This window comes from Dermacentor albipictus, chromosome 4, assembly GCF_038994185.2.
Source record: "Dermacentor albipictus isolate Rhodes 1998 colony chromosome 4, USDA_Dalb.pri_finalv2, whole genome shotgun sequence".
Taxonomy (NCBI): domain Eukaryota; kingdom Metazoa; phylum Arthropoda; class Arachnida; order Ixodida; family Ixodidae; genus Dermacentor; species Dermacentor albipictus.
In genome coordinates, this window is record NC_091824.1 from 73,994,173 (window position 1) to 74,008,125 (window position 13,953).

The 13,953-nt window shown below is 46.3% G+C and overlaps 1 protein-coding gene across 1 annotated transcript in view; it reads left to right on the top strand.

Annotated features, from left to right (window-relative positions):
• The window catches only part of LOC139059138 (uncharacterized), a 92,925-nt gene extending 81,259 nt beyond the window's left edge, over positions 1 to 11,666 (top strand). Inside the window, exons 3-8 of the mRNA XM_070537110.1 lie at positions 1,103 to 1,299; positions 2,445 to 2,575; positions 7,050 to 7,312; positions 7,780 to 7,846; positions 8,863 to 9,485; positions 11,274 to 11,666. Of these exons, the coding sequence (XP_070393211.1) occupies positions 1,103 to 1,299; positions 2,445 to 2,575; positions 7,050 to 7,312; positions 7,780 to 7,846; positions 8,863 to 9,071 (867 nt within the window). The 3' untranslated portion in view covers positions 9,072 to 9,485; positions 11,274 to 11,666. The remainder of the gene's footprint in view (positions 1 to 1,102; positions 1,300 to 2,444; positions 2,576 to 7,049; positions 7,313 to 7,779; positions 7,847 to 8,862; positions 9,486 to 11,273) is intronic.
• The last annotated feature ends 2,287 nt before the right edge of the window (positions 11,667 to 13,953 follow it).

Here is a 13,953-nt window from a genome sequence, read left to right on the forward strand (position 1 = left end):
TGGAAAAAGTGGGTGATAAAACAGCGCGCGAGTTCACGGAGGTACCATCCGTTAGGCAGGGGTCAACCACCCTGTACTACGCAGGCGTACATTTACTCGTTACCGTGACTGAAGAGAGGTGTAATGATACAATACATGCATATTTTTTTCCCACACGTGCTTGGGAAACCGCGCTCTCTGGTGTGCCTCTCCTTCTCATCTTTAAACCAGCTGGCAGTTGCATTTTGTGTGTATAAATGTATGCGGTTCCTGCGGTCCCTTCTTTCACGGCTGAAAATAAATTTCCGGCGCGAAAGCGCTTCCTGGCGGCTACCATGGTAAATTCAAAATTCCTTACTCCCTTGAGTTAATGTGTTGGAGAACTGTGCCTGAACAGCAGCTGCTTTTGAAAAATGGATACCAAGCATTTAACAAACACATCCATGCGTGTTATAATTTCGTCAGGCTATAAATAATTGTTTATATGACCGCATCGAGAAAACTTTGGTGGTGTAGACATATAATGCCCTTTCATTGTTTCGTGAATAGTATCTTGGTGTTACTGTGCGACATGTCTGCAGTTTTCCAAGCAAGACAGATATACTCAGGAACAGGGTGACATGATGTGGCCAACAGTCATTAGACGAGCGATGTTTCAGTAGGTGATATTTCGGCCAGGATATTTGCTTTAGTCATGGCTACAGTTGTCGCCCTAATTTAAAACTGTTTTTCGTTGCCGGTAGTTCCATAGCAGACGTGCTTGTTAATTCCTACTGTGTTCTTGCTTTTTTTTACGCCACGCTAATATAAATGTGCTGTTTTAACAGCAAATCTTTCTTGGGAGTCCCGTGAAAACACGGGGAAGACTCGAGATGGATATTCAAGACGATGAGCAAAACGAGAACAAGTTGAAAAGAGGAGCCAGCGTTCAGATAAGTGGACATGTCTTCAAGGTGACCTTGAAGGCCTTGAAGAAGAAAAGTCCACCTGTCGAAACGCTTGCTCCTGCTTTCACCTTGCTCTCGTTTTGCTCATCGTCCTGGGACTCCCCTGCCTTCCGGGTCACTCAAATGTGTCTCTGCGGGACCCTTTTGCCGTACGTGCGTCTTTTTGTCCTCTGCAGGAGGACGCTGCCGTACCGAAAGACGAGTGGCGAGGCTATTCGATGCTCTTCGCCCGGAGGACGTCCTCGCTTTTGAACGAAGCGAGGCACATGCTCGGGAGAGCCAAGGACATCCAGGAGCGCCGGTGGCTTCAGGCGTTCGTGCACAGGCTGGCGCAACTGGCCATGGACCTTGAGCGAAACACGTTCGAGCCAAGGTGAAGGAGTTGACCATAAAGTGGGTCTCCTAGAAGAAGTACGATGCTGCCAAAGCAGGCCATATTAACTAATGAGCGAAGAAGCCCTGCGTTTCTGCTTTTACAGGACACATTCTTAAAAAAAGTATTGTTCATCAAATTGGCTACTATGGCAAAAAAATTTGCCGATACCTTTATTACTGCCAACTCCTTGCTTGATTTATACACGTGCATTTGCAATAAATAAAGGTGTTGGGTTGTATGAGTGGTTTCTGCTTCAAACACGAAGCTATCTCCTTTGCTGTCGTGCCGTATATATTCCGCATACGTAGCTCCTGGCGTTTGTATACGCCAACATTAGAACTCCGCACAACGATATGGAGGTCAAAATGTTGTTACTGATAGTTCCCTGCGTACTGAGCAAACAAACACATCGTCAATGTGCAAAGAGGCAGGTAGTGCAGTGATATCTCGAAAAAGGCGGCAAACAATTGCTAGACAAGTCACAGCATCTTGGCAAACAATGACAGGTCGCATCCTAAATTACAAAATTAGAGGAGCTAATAGAACTAGAAGATATATATCATAGATATCGATGGGGCCTTCAACGCGAGGACTAACGTGAACAAATAATAACAAACACATGACAAGCGCTGTCTCGTAAGTTCTTTAATGATGCAAGCGTTAGCTGCATGTGCGCAAGATATATACGAAAGAATAAGGCTGCAGTTATACATGGTGCCATTCCCTCTGCGCATAAATTCAATTCCGCCGAACTCAGCAAAACAGGCTACCATGTATCTCCTAGCACAACCCTGATTATCCATTATTTTTCTCATTTATCTTTCCCTTTTCTCTTTCCTTAAATGTCAAGGTAGCCAACCTAACATACAGTCTCGTTAACTTGTGTTTTTATTGCATCGTCTCCATCTCTAAGATGCTGTAGCGTGCACTGTCCTCTTTGCCATCCGCATGTCTGGGGACATTTCTGATGGCGGCGAAAAATAAGTCAATGGCCTCTTGGCTTAACGTTGACTGCTTTCTTTTGCTCGTCTACTATGCGTAATTGCTTGTAAATTTTGTAACATTGGTAAGCTTTTACTCTCGACTTTTACTTATTAATAAATTGACACTGCATTATTTGCACTTGGCGTTCCGCATTTCAGCATGCCCGCAATGTTTTCTTCGGCACTCGAGTCCTTCCAACCTCAGCAAGAACAAACGGTCCCCACGACAGGTCAGATCAGCCCGCCTCCATCCCCAGTATTTGCACATGGAACGAGGACGACGACTCCAGGTAAGTAATGGTGGTGCTTATTTATAATAAGCTTGCGCTGTCGCATAGCGGTGCATAGTTCCTCTGTCTTTCTTTCTTTTTTCTTTCTTTCTATCTTTCTTTCTAAACAACACGCAGGACTCGGGCCCAAAGGACAGACTGCTACTTTACAGTCCTGTGCTTCCTGATCGGCTGACCTAGTTCACTCACCTTAATTGCCAATGAGCAGCTTTAGAAGCTCCCTATATAAAAAAAAAAGATCTGTTTTAAACGACCTCTAACCTACGCATCTGGTTTGTCCTTTGCAGCGCAGACTATTGCAATATCAAGGTGCACGCGTTTTAGGACTAAGCCTATTAGGGGAGGGAGGGGCATCCGACAGACTTACATGTTCTAGCACTTTCAGCGTTAACATGACTTGCCGAAGAGCGCACTTTTCTACATCATGGCAGCTACTGTTGCGACCTCGTCATGCTTTCGTTCTTGGGGCGGGTAGTGGTGATGGTTTGATAAAGGCGAGATGATGGAGATTGCGGGCGCTAAAGAAAGGCAGACGGTCTACATCGAAGGGAGGAAGGCGTGAGGACGGGTAGTTACGTGCACTGATTGGTTGATGGAAGTGATGACGTCGTAAGACCACGGCTGCCGAGTTAAAAGATCATTCTTGCCTGAAGTGGCATGGAGCACCGGCACTCGGTCGGCCATAGTGAAGGAATAGATGCGAGAGCTTCGCTTACACAAACTAGCGCACAGTGCGTGGAATCTGAAGGATTTCGTTCAACATAGCCTCGAAAGTGCAGTAGCCACAAAACGAAAAAAAATATAGCTTGGTGACATTCTCAACATCTTTCTTTTTCCACTGATGTCGCATAGGTTAATCCAGCGACATGGTTAAATACTTTCACGCCGACAGTTAGATTAGCAAGCAATAACACCTTGTGTGAATCCGGCTAATCAGCCGTTGAGAAAAAGCGTCCCGTTTTAACCATTTTGTCCAATATTCCCATGAAGCGGTAGGTTTTCGATACATGCGTAACTTAGTGGTACAATCGTGTACAGAATACATAAATTGGCTGAACAAGAATTAGTGAAGAAAAGTTGTGTGCGAATACCCACTGCATTTGTACCTAAGCCTGCTAAAGTGTCGGGTCACTGTCCTTCAGGAACCATGGGACGCTGCTTCGATTCCGCCCTGGATCGGATAAATTTAACGGATATTATTCGTCATTGTTGAGCGGCGCATTCCCAGTGGCAATTACCCAGTTATCCATGTTGGCTTCAAATGCGTCCATAGAAAAGCGGCAGATATTTACTTACATACATCCAGTAGTCCAAGTTGGCATCAACGTCTCACATCTACAGTCATCCATGTCGGTGTGAAAGAGGGTCGTTGAAGAGCGGCACTTATGTACACATGCTCAGTGACCCAAGTTCGCGTGATGGTTGGCTTCGAGCACACACTGTTTCCTCACCACAGGTGCCTCATGTTACACTTATTCTGACAACGACTACACAGTGACCCAGATTGGTGGGTAAGTGGTTAGATACAAACGTACATAGATAGATGCATAGATACTAGATACAAAGATAGCCCCCGGAAAGTGCCTGAAGTACCCTAAGAGTGAAGAAAGAGGGAGAAAAGTTTATAGATACAAAATGCGGAGAGGTCCGCCTGAGGTATATTACTCTAGGCCGACCTCTCTGCATGTCGCTAATGCAATAAAGGAATGCGCGAACCCACAAGCATCACGAGCTTGTGATGACTGTGAGAATGTTTGATTTCTAAAGGATACATGTAATTATTAAGTATATATTTTTTGGTGATATGCCGGCACACTAAGTCATAAAAGTGCGCACAAGTGGCTGCTCCAAAGCCAGCGTGCTCCGCGGAATGCTCACGTGACCTCTGCGCTGACGGCATTTCAGGTGGCTTTCCTGTCGGTTCGTTTACCGCCCCTACGCTCGGCGTGCGCAGGGGCATAGCCACGGTGTAATATAAATGGAGGTGGCGCCGTTGCTACACGCACGAGCAAGTAAATAGCTCCGGTAGTTGAATTATGCGCTAGCTGCTTTTCAAAAGCACCGCCGAACTTCAATTCCTAAACTACTTCAATTTCCCGTTGAGCTGTTTACCGAATTACATATTCCGTGGACAACCGTGACTTGGGCTGTCGTGACTTGGGGTCGCTGTCAGGGCAGGAACCCTCTAGGCTTAGCGATGAGGACATCGGGAAGAAGGCGCAAAGAAATAGAAATTGTTTGTTTTGGAACTTTCAGCAAGAAGCATATTCTAATGCGAGCTTTCTGACATTCACTAGAGATTCTTTTTTTATATTGATGTCCCCATGTCCCTATAGACAAGGCTGGGACAAGAGTAATCTCTTGTCCCAGCCAGCCAGAGGAGTCGAACTTTGCGCTGGACCTCAACCATGTTGTCACACCTATTCTCCAGCCTTTCAGGCCATCGGAAAGCAAGATTCCATGCCATTTCCACAGACGTCATCAGCTGTTGTCAACTTGTGGCAGTTAGTGGAGTCATGCTTTGGGAATCGTTGCCACTTCCACAGATGGTATCAGCTGTGTATGAGCCTATTATTCTTGCTCGTCAATAATCATCATCAACATCAGCCTGGTTACGCCCACTGCAGGGCAAAGGCCTCTCCCATACTTCTCCAACAACCCCGGTCATGTACTAATTCTGGCCATGTCGTCCCTGCAAACTTCTTAATCTCATTCGCCCACCTAACTTTCTGCCGTCCCCTGCTACGCTTCCCTTCCCTTGGAATCCAGTCCGTAACCCTTAATGACCATCGGTTATCTTCCCTCCTCTATACATATCCAGCCCATGCCCATTTCTTTTTCCTGATTTCAACTAAGATGTCAGTAACTCGCGTTTGTTCCCTCACCCAATCTGCTCTTTTCTTATCCCTTACCGTTACACCCATCATTCTTCTTTCCATAGCTCGTTGCGTCATCCTCAATTTAAGTAGAACCCTATTAGTAAGCCTCCAGGTTTCTGCCCCGTAGGTGAGTACTGGTAAAACACAGCTATTATACACTTTTCTCTTGAGGGATAATGGCAACCTGCTGTTGATGATCTGAGAATGCCTGCCAAACTCACCCCAGCCCATTGTTATTCTTCTGATTATTTCCGTCTCATGATTCGGATCTGCCGTCACTACCTGCCCTAAGTAGATGTATTCCCTTACCACTTCCAGCGCCTCGCTACCTATTGTAAATTGCTGTTCTCTTCCGAGGCTGTTGAACATTAGTTTTCTGCAGATTAATTTTTAGACCCACCCTTCTGCTTTGCCTCTCCAGGTCAGTGAGCATGCATTAGAATTGGTCCCCTGAGTTGCTAAGTAAGGCAATATCATCAGCGAATCGCAAGTTACTAAGGTATTCTCCGTTAACTTTTATCCCCATTTCTTCCCAATCCAAGTCTCTGAATACCTCTTGTAAACACGCTGTGAATAGCATCGGAGAGATCGTATCTCACTGCCTGACGCCTCAATGGGGCGTCCGATAATCATCATTGGCACCTTAATCCACCTTGACCCACTGTGGCCGAGCTTGATTCGCCGTCGTCTAGGCGGTTGCTTATAAACGGGGGGTTCCCTCACGCGAGGAATGTTCCTGTCGTTTTGAGACTTAAGAAGCGTGTTGTGGCGCTAGCAATAAGCTGAAACGCACATGATTCGCACGATGATTATTAACGCTTAGCGGTACTCTTTCACAGCGCATCTTTACTTGCATTGTTTTTTCTGCGATAGCGTGGGATACATGTCGGCTCGTTTCACCTTTAACTTCTGGCCTTGGGCACTCGTGCAGGTCGTACTGTATTCCGCATTTCTACCACTGTCAAGAGTGTAGAGAATACTATTGTAGACTTTGGAGTATTTAGGGAGAAATATCGGTTGACGCTTTACTGAATACTTCCAGTTAACACAAGGAATGAATCGTACAATTGAAAACTTAAATGAGAACATTACGCGCAAAATATGACAGTCAAGAAAAAATCTTTCTTGCACCTTTCCAGAAAAAAACATGAGATTTAATGGGTTCATATTCCCAGCTGAATAAGCAACTCCTTAATTCTTGCACTCTCTACGGTGGCCTAGGGGCTGTTGTGTTGCAATACTTAACATGAGGTCGCGGAATCAAATCCTGGCTAAGGCGGCCTCATTTAGATGGGATGAAATGCAAGAACGCCCGTGTCTCATGCATTGGAGTGCTGTTAATTATCTCATGGTGGTCGAACTTAATCCAGAGTCAACCACTATGGCGTGCCCGAAAATCAAATTTCTTGTTTTGGCACGTAGAACTCCAGAATTAATTCATTAATTATTGGAAAATGAACATATATGATTACTGTTTATAAAGCCAGTGAACTATATGTCTCAAGCAAGTGGCCGTCACAACACAAAACAGTTACTAGCAATGCAATTATTTACGTTCGTTTTTTTTGTTTTGATGCCCCTGTTTTACCCTGCAGGTTCTACGCTGATTGAGGAGCACGGCATGGCCAAGTCCGAAGCCGTCACGATCCCCAACTTTGTTCCCGATGACGATGATATCCTGACCTGGCAGCTCCGCGGCCAGCGGCATCGGCAGAAGTCTTCAGCGACAACAGCGCGATCTAGGCCCGTAGCTGTTCGTGCCACGACGGAGACATACAGCCTAGATTCTGGCAGACACGTCTCCCTGCGGCCGACGACGCCATTAGCTGATCGAGATGCACCCATCGTTTTGAGCAAGGTGATGCATTAGTTTAGCTGATTCGTGTTTTCACAATGTGTATTGTGGCACCTGGCCCTGTATAGCTCATAACGGATGTTTCTAGGATTTCAAAGGTTTTATTGCAGTCACGTCATGATGTATCAGCTTTCATGACTATACTGCAGATACCATTGAAATAGACACTGTATCCACAGTGTCCACTGTAAATACCGTAGATACTCGAAATAAACACTGCATCAAACAACAAAACGATCACCTGTTGACAGATATGTGAAAACGCACAAGGGACAGTCATTTGTGTGCTGACTTTGATGAGTAGTTGTGTGAAATGTAGCTATCTTCATTACATAAATTTTTTTTCCTTTGGTGTGGGACGTGGAGTGGGGGCGGGGATGAGATTTGTTTTTCTTACTCTTTTGTGTGCCACACAACATTCTAAGTATTGGAAGTAGAATTGTTCATGCTTCATACTTCAACAAATGCAGGTAAAGGATCAGGCAGGCTTCGACTCGTCACCAGTGAAACTCCACAAGACCTTCGATCAGACGAACGGTACGACATCTTTGTTTTCTCACTTTATTTGTATTCTGGTCTCGTGCTAAGAATGGCCACCTCGTAGAATTATCCAGCTCAAGGAAAATAATTAAGCTTTCTGCGTCAGGGCATTTTTAAAACTTTCACAAAGCCTAAAATTGATCACCCGCACATTAGCCCTGATAGCGAGTAGTAGCGCAGGAGGCGACGGAGCAAGCTGGAGCGATTGCGAAAACATCGGCGTGCTCTGCTCCCACGTGACCACTTTCTGCGTCAGAACGTCACGTCACTGTAACGTCTGTGAATCGAAACCGAAGGTGGCGGTATCAAAATGAGTAGAATACATTATTTATGGTATTCTGATGCATCTCATTATTGGTTCGAGAATTCCGAGGTCTACGACGTACGGGTTATCTCATATTTCGTGACCCTTTCCATTTTTCAGCCGAGGGTTTTCAACCGGAGGTATCTGGTTAAGCTCCGTGTCATTTACTTGCTTTCTATCTAAATCTTATTGTTAACCTCCGAGTTGCTGTCCCATATTTAGGTACCAATAATAAACAGTGATTATACTTTTTTCGCTGACATTCTGTGCAGTAATAAAAAATGCACGTCGACCTGTTACCACCTCTGACCCCGAAAACAATTCTCTGCACACATATAATTTCCGACGAGGATGAACACTCCAAGAAACTCACTGGGCTGCATCCATTCAAGTGAAAACTGGAAGTCATTATCTCTGCGATACCAGCTAGCTTACAGGCTGTCATAAGATGTGAGGTATTTAGCCTCACAATTCACACTTTGTACGAAGTCAGAATTTGCGATGTATAAAACCCTTCTCTCGTGCTCCACGCTGGACTTTGGTTTCAGTTTCTCGTAACGAGCCCGCAAGTTTCACCTTGATGTAACAAAGTGCGGGGAAAGTGATCGTAGACATTCTAATCCCACATAAATGCATCTGTTCGGGCATTTCATTGTTTGTTTTTTTTGTCGTAAAATTCAAGTTATAAGAGGGACATCTTCCTACGCAGTCGATGCATCCGTCATCGGTTCCGACACGGCCGCTGCCAAAGAGCGAGGCAGGACGACTTCCACGGGGCCGAGCTTCCTGAAACCCAGCGCTGCGTTTGTGACGTGGGCCGCCGCCTCTCGAAAGTCGCCCTCAGCCGATGAAAGCAGCTCTACCGCGGATGATTTGGTCAGCCAGCTGGAACGGGGAAAGTTTCCGCCCGACCGGTAGTCCGTCAGCTGGCAGCGCCGGAACGGGCCAGGGACAAAAACAAAAAGTGCTGTCACTGGGCTCAACAGTCGGGTCCGACCAGCGCGCGGATTCGTGGAGCGTCTGCGCTGGATCGATTCGACGTCTGACTGGCATGCTGCTGGTGCAGCCTGACTAAAAAAAAATAGGCACCAGGAAGCTGTGTAATTGGAAATCACAGGTCTCGAATGCAGCCGCTTTTCCGTCATCTTTCTTTCTTGCACCCCCAATTTCCTCTCGCGCACCCTTCCCCCACCTATAGCGAAACCTTCGGTGCTAGCGCCTCCTGCAGACTGCCGGTCATGGGCTGTGTGTGAAATTGATGACCAGGATCCATCGCCCGGCGTTCGTGGCCCTGTGTCGGTGCTCCTCCCGGAGGACAGGACTACCAGACAGGTGGGTACACTGTGAATCAATCAAATTTGAGTGGCCGAGATAATTCCGGTTCGTACCTTCTGCGAATCGCACGTCCTACGGCAGGAGTCAGCGTTAGTCTATGTAGAAGTGGATTCGCATGTTTACGGACGCGTCATGCGGTGACTAACCCACAGGAGAGCATGAAAATGAGTAAACACTTCGCGGAGATTATAGCATATGAAGGTAAAGAAAGCCCTTGTAATTCAAATGAAGGGGGAAATGTCAAATTCAAAGCAAAGAGCGTACAATCTCGTTCGTAATGAAGGCGACTCCATTACAATGCGAATAATTTAGCGCTTCGTCAGTGTTTCGAGTGGCGCTCGGCCCATGTCTTCAAAATGGTCGGCCCGTCTGTAAAAAATGGGTGATTAGAAAGCACTAGAATCATACGAGATGAATCCTTTCTTTATACATGCGAAGAATTAGAGACCAGCTATTTAGTGTTGCATTTGCCGCAGCAATATTACTAAGAAATGTCACGTATTTGATAATCACGTTACGCAGATCGGGTGTTCCATGACAGGAAGGCCGGGCGGATAGCGTTCGTGCTCCGTCTGCTCAGCTACCTGCTCAGCAATTTCGCCTGTAGTTTCATAGAAATACTGTAAAATATGCTTTGATTTATAGTAATACGATGTTTTTTTTTTCGGTGTGAGAGTGACGAGATGGTGAGAATGATTGCTTTAAGGGAAAACAGCTTGACAAAGCGACAATTGGAGCGATCTTGCACATATTGTAAGCATCGATGACGAGTTGAACGATTGATGTACGTTTTTACTACGATACATAAATGACGATACATATATATACATTGATTAATTGATTGATTGACTGATTGATTGATTGACTGATTGGTTGATTGATTGATTGATTGATTTGCCTCGAAAAGCAACAAAGGTAATATGAGAGACGTCATAGTGAACCTCTCTGGATTGGTATTGACTGCGTGATATTTCTTAACGCGCCCCCAAAGTGTCCTAAACGAGAATTTATGCAGTTCCCCGCCATCGGCCGGGAATCGGACGCGCTATTTTCTGCACATCAGCACAACACTGTATTCGCTGGACCAACTTAGCGTCTCACAAATTAAGCTTTCTTGTACCTTTGCTGAGCAGCAACATACCTGTAAAAAGCATTGACGAACAAGCTCTATGCATGTCAGATTTTATCATAATTAATGGGCGAAGCACGACCCAGTTTTAATGTCAGATAACAACGGGTAAAGAAAATGACCATTACATGTGATTGTTAGATGACTCCCATTACCTCTTATCTTCGCACGCACATCCGCCACGACGGATGTTGCATTCTCCTGTTATATTAACAAGTTCATGCCGCTTCTTTCCACTTATGGCTATATTTCACATCTTTTGAGGCTGTTGTGATTTCAGCAATCTTAGAGGCCCCCAGGTGCGATGGTTGGAGCCTGAGGATTTGTTTGTTACAGCGAAGAGAAAGGATACGTGTTAGTGTCACTTCTTCCGAAACTAATATACGGAAAGGCTGGTAATATGCAGATTGCTTCGACCTGTTTCTGCGAGCGAAGTGACACCCGTTGCTTTTTCATGATTATTAGGTAGGTGTAAGAGAGTCCCCCCCTACTAAAGGTTGTAAAGGGGTTTGGGCTATAATATTTATGACTTTCGACACTCTGCGTAAAAGTTTTGCTCTTAAAAAATTAGTCACTTTCTAAGCAAAACATTTGTGAAAGGGGTACCTCAAGCTAAAACAAAGCTTGGGCGTCACATTTCATCTCTTATTTTGCAGCGACCATATCGGCAGGTGCTTTGGTGACTCCCTCACAGTGTTGCCCCTCATGGCACGGACGCTTTCCGAGAAGCTGCCAAAGCTCCTGCTTCGGTGGCTGGTGGTGGTGGTCGCAAAGGCTGGATTGTTTCGGCCGGTACCTTTCATCCTGAGTGCTGACGTCAGTATCAGCTGACGCGTCGAGTTGCCTCATCCTAGCGCGGCATTCTGCTTCACCTAACCTGAAGAGTATGCTCCCGTATTCCTGAATGATGTGCGTGTACCATTCACGCGTGTTTGTGCGCCCAGTGTCCGTGCTACGCGCGCAGAAAGCAACTGGTTGAGAAGTTGGGCTGGGCGCTGCAGTAATCCTCAATTCCTATTACCTCTTTGCTGTGTTCTGTTCTAATACGACTCGGATTATGCGCTGTTCGACCTCCTCAAGAATGACTTCAAGAAAGAGACAAAACGATTGTTTCACAGACTGATCGCAGATGCAACTATGTAAGGTGGTGCGTGACAGTTTCTGAAGAACACGTGACCGGTGACAGCGGTAGACTCGGTGCCATATGGTGAAGTCAGCCCCGAATCTCGCAGTTGCTTGTGCTTTCTTGTGCGTACAGGAACACTGTATATGATGTGACCCTCGCTATTGCTGATCTTGAGAACTTTGCTGTGGTGTGGTTTTTGAGGCCGCGCTTGAGCAGCGCTACAGCCAAACCCTACGCGTAGCGCAAACAGCTTTCAAGATATTTTACTCTCTCTTTGTGAAGACTTGTCTTGTACCGTTTGTCATGTCATGCGGATTTCAAGCCGTTCATTTGATGTAGTTACGCGGACAGTGCCTGTCACTTCTGCTTTGAATCGGTCTCATGTTCCGAGTAAGATAGCGTTACCAAACCCTTGCAAGCGATGTATGAATTCCCGTTTAAGCCATGACTCGCTAGTTTGAAAAGTTGGAGTAGCACGAGTTTTAATTAAGCGATTCTTGATGAATAAAAATCTCAAATGGATGACATGTTTCAGTCGTGAAGTATGCGATCAGGTTTGTACGTTTTGCAGTTTGGTCTGTGGCCACCACAAGGCAGTTCTTCAGTTCTTTCATCGGTTTTCGAGGGTACGATTTCCGGCGCGGTACCGTCTACATCTTTTGGGCGTTGTGTAAATTAAGAAAACCTGTGACATACGTTAATTGGTCACCTTTCTTGTGGTACTTAAGGTAAGTTACCGCGACCATTGCGTATTGCAATCACGAAGAAAGAAACCACATTTCGATTTCACCGTGAGACCTCAGGGTGATTTCCGGGTGACTTCAACAAGCACCCCTGAGAACCACTTATAACAGTTTTATGAGATGCTTGGTCAAGTCACCCTGAATGCCGCTACATTTTCTCCTTCAGTAACGTTGCTCATCGTGACTAACAAGATGGGTGAAAGAAGGTCCTCTTCTGTCTCGATGAGAAATACTTCGAATTAGCGGTGAGCGTATATATTCAAAGTTCCGAATACGATTATTGGACGTGTAAATTTCAAATTGTATTGGAAAATTCGCTATTCGGTACTCTCAAACATCTAAACTAACCAATAAATTCCCAAAGCCGACGGTCCAAGTTGGACTACCCTTCTCTCTTTGCTGAACCAAGTTTCGCAAACTATCAGAAATAAAACAAGCCAAAGAGATTAGTACGAAATGCAGAAACGGCATCGGTAATGCAAGATTTGTTACAGGTTTCACGGCTGAAGCATCGCACTGGCTAAGACTCAATGGATTAGATCATATACACGTACATCAATGCCGGCGAATGCGGACGTGGAAACAGCCGTGGGCGTAGCACAATTCATAGTGCAACCCGAGTGGCTCCGGCCAGCAACAAGGTATACAGCTCAGGTCTTAAGCACCCATTCATGGGGTTGAGCGTCGACGTCCCTTGGCGTAACCACGCGAACGCCCTCGTGCCACTGCTCGAGCGTTCGTCGCAGTCTTCTTCCACAGCTGGCTCTGATGCCGCTCGTCATGCCAGCGTTCCCATGCTGCACTTCGCACGTGCAGGGTGCAGCGAGGTGCAGCATGGGCTAGCGTCTTTGTCGTCACGTTCTTCTACAGCTGGGTCCGATGCCTCTCATCATGCCTCATTGGGCTGGCAGATGGCCTCAAACAGGTCACCGCTAGCGTCGCTTGCCTCAGTGATAACGTTCGCCAAATTCAGGTTGCGCTCGGGGACCCCAACAGGGGCCTCGGAGCTCTCGCAGATCGCATCGACGCCACTGAGGCGCGAATGGCTTCATCCGCCTCCGTCGTACAACCGCTAACCGTTCCCGCCATACTAAAGGAAGCTACACTTCATTATCCCAGCGCGGCGACAGGAGGACCCATTCTTTGCGCAGGCCTTACTGCCCCGTCAGGTGGTAGTCCGTCAGGTCAGCCATAATGGATAGATCCAAAGAGAGTTTTCGCATTTGGCAATGGAACTGCAGAGGGTATTCTAACAAAAAAGCCCCTCTGCAGCAGTTTTTCAGGTCTTTCTCTGCGAAACCTCAGGTCATTGCTCTCCAAGAAACATTAATCTCCGCAGCCTCGCTCCAGGGATACAGGGCCGTGTCGGGCCGGCCCGGGGGACGAGGGATTTGCACCTTGATCGATAAACGGCTAACTCATATCACCCACGACCTCAAGCTGGCGAGTGGTAGAATCGAATATGTC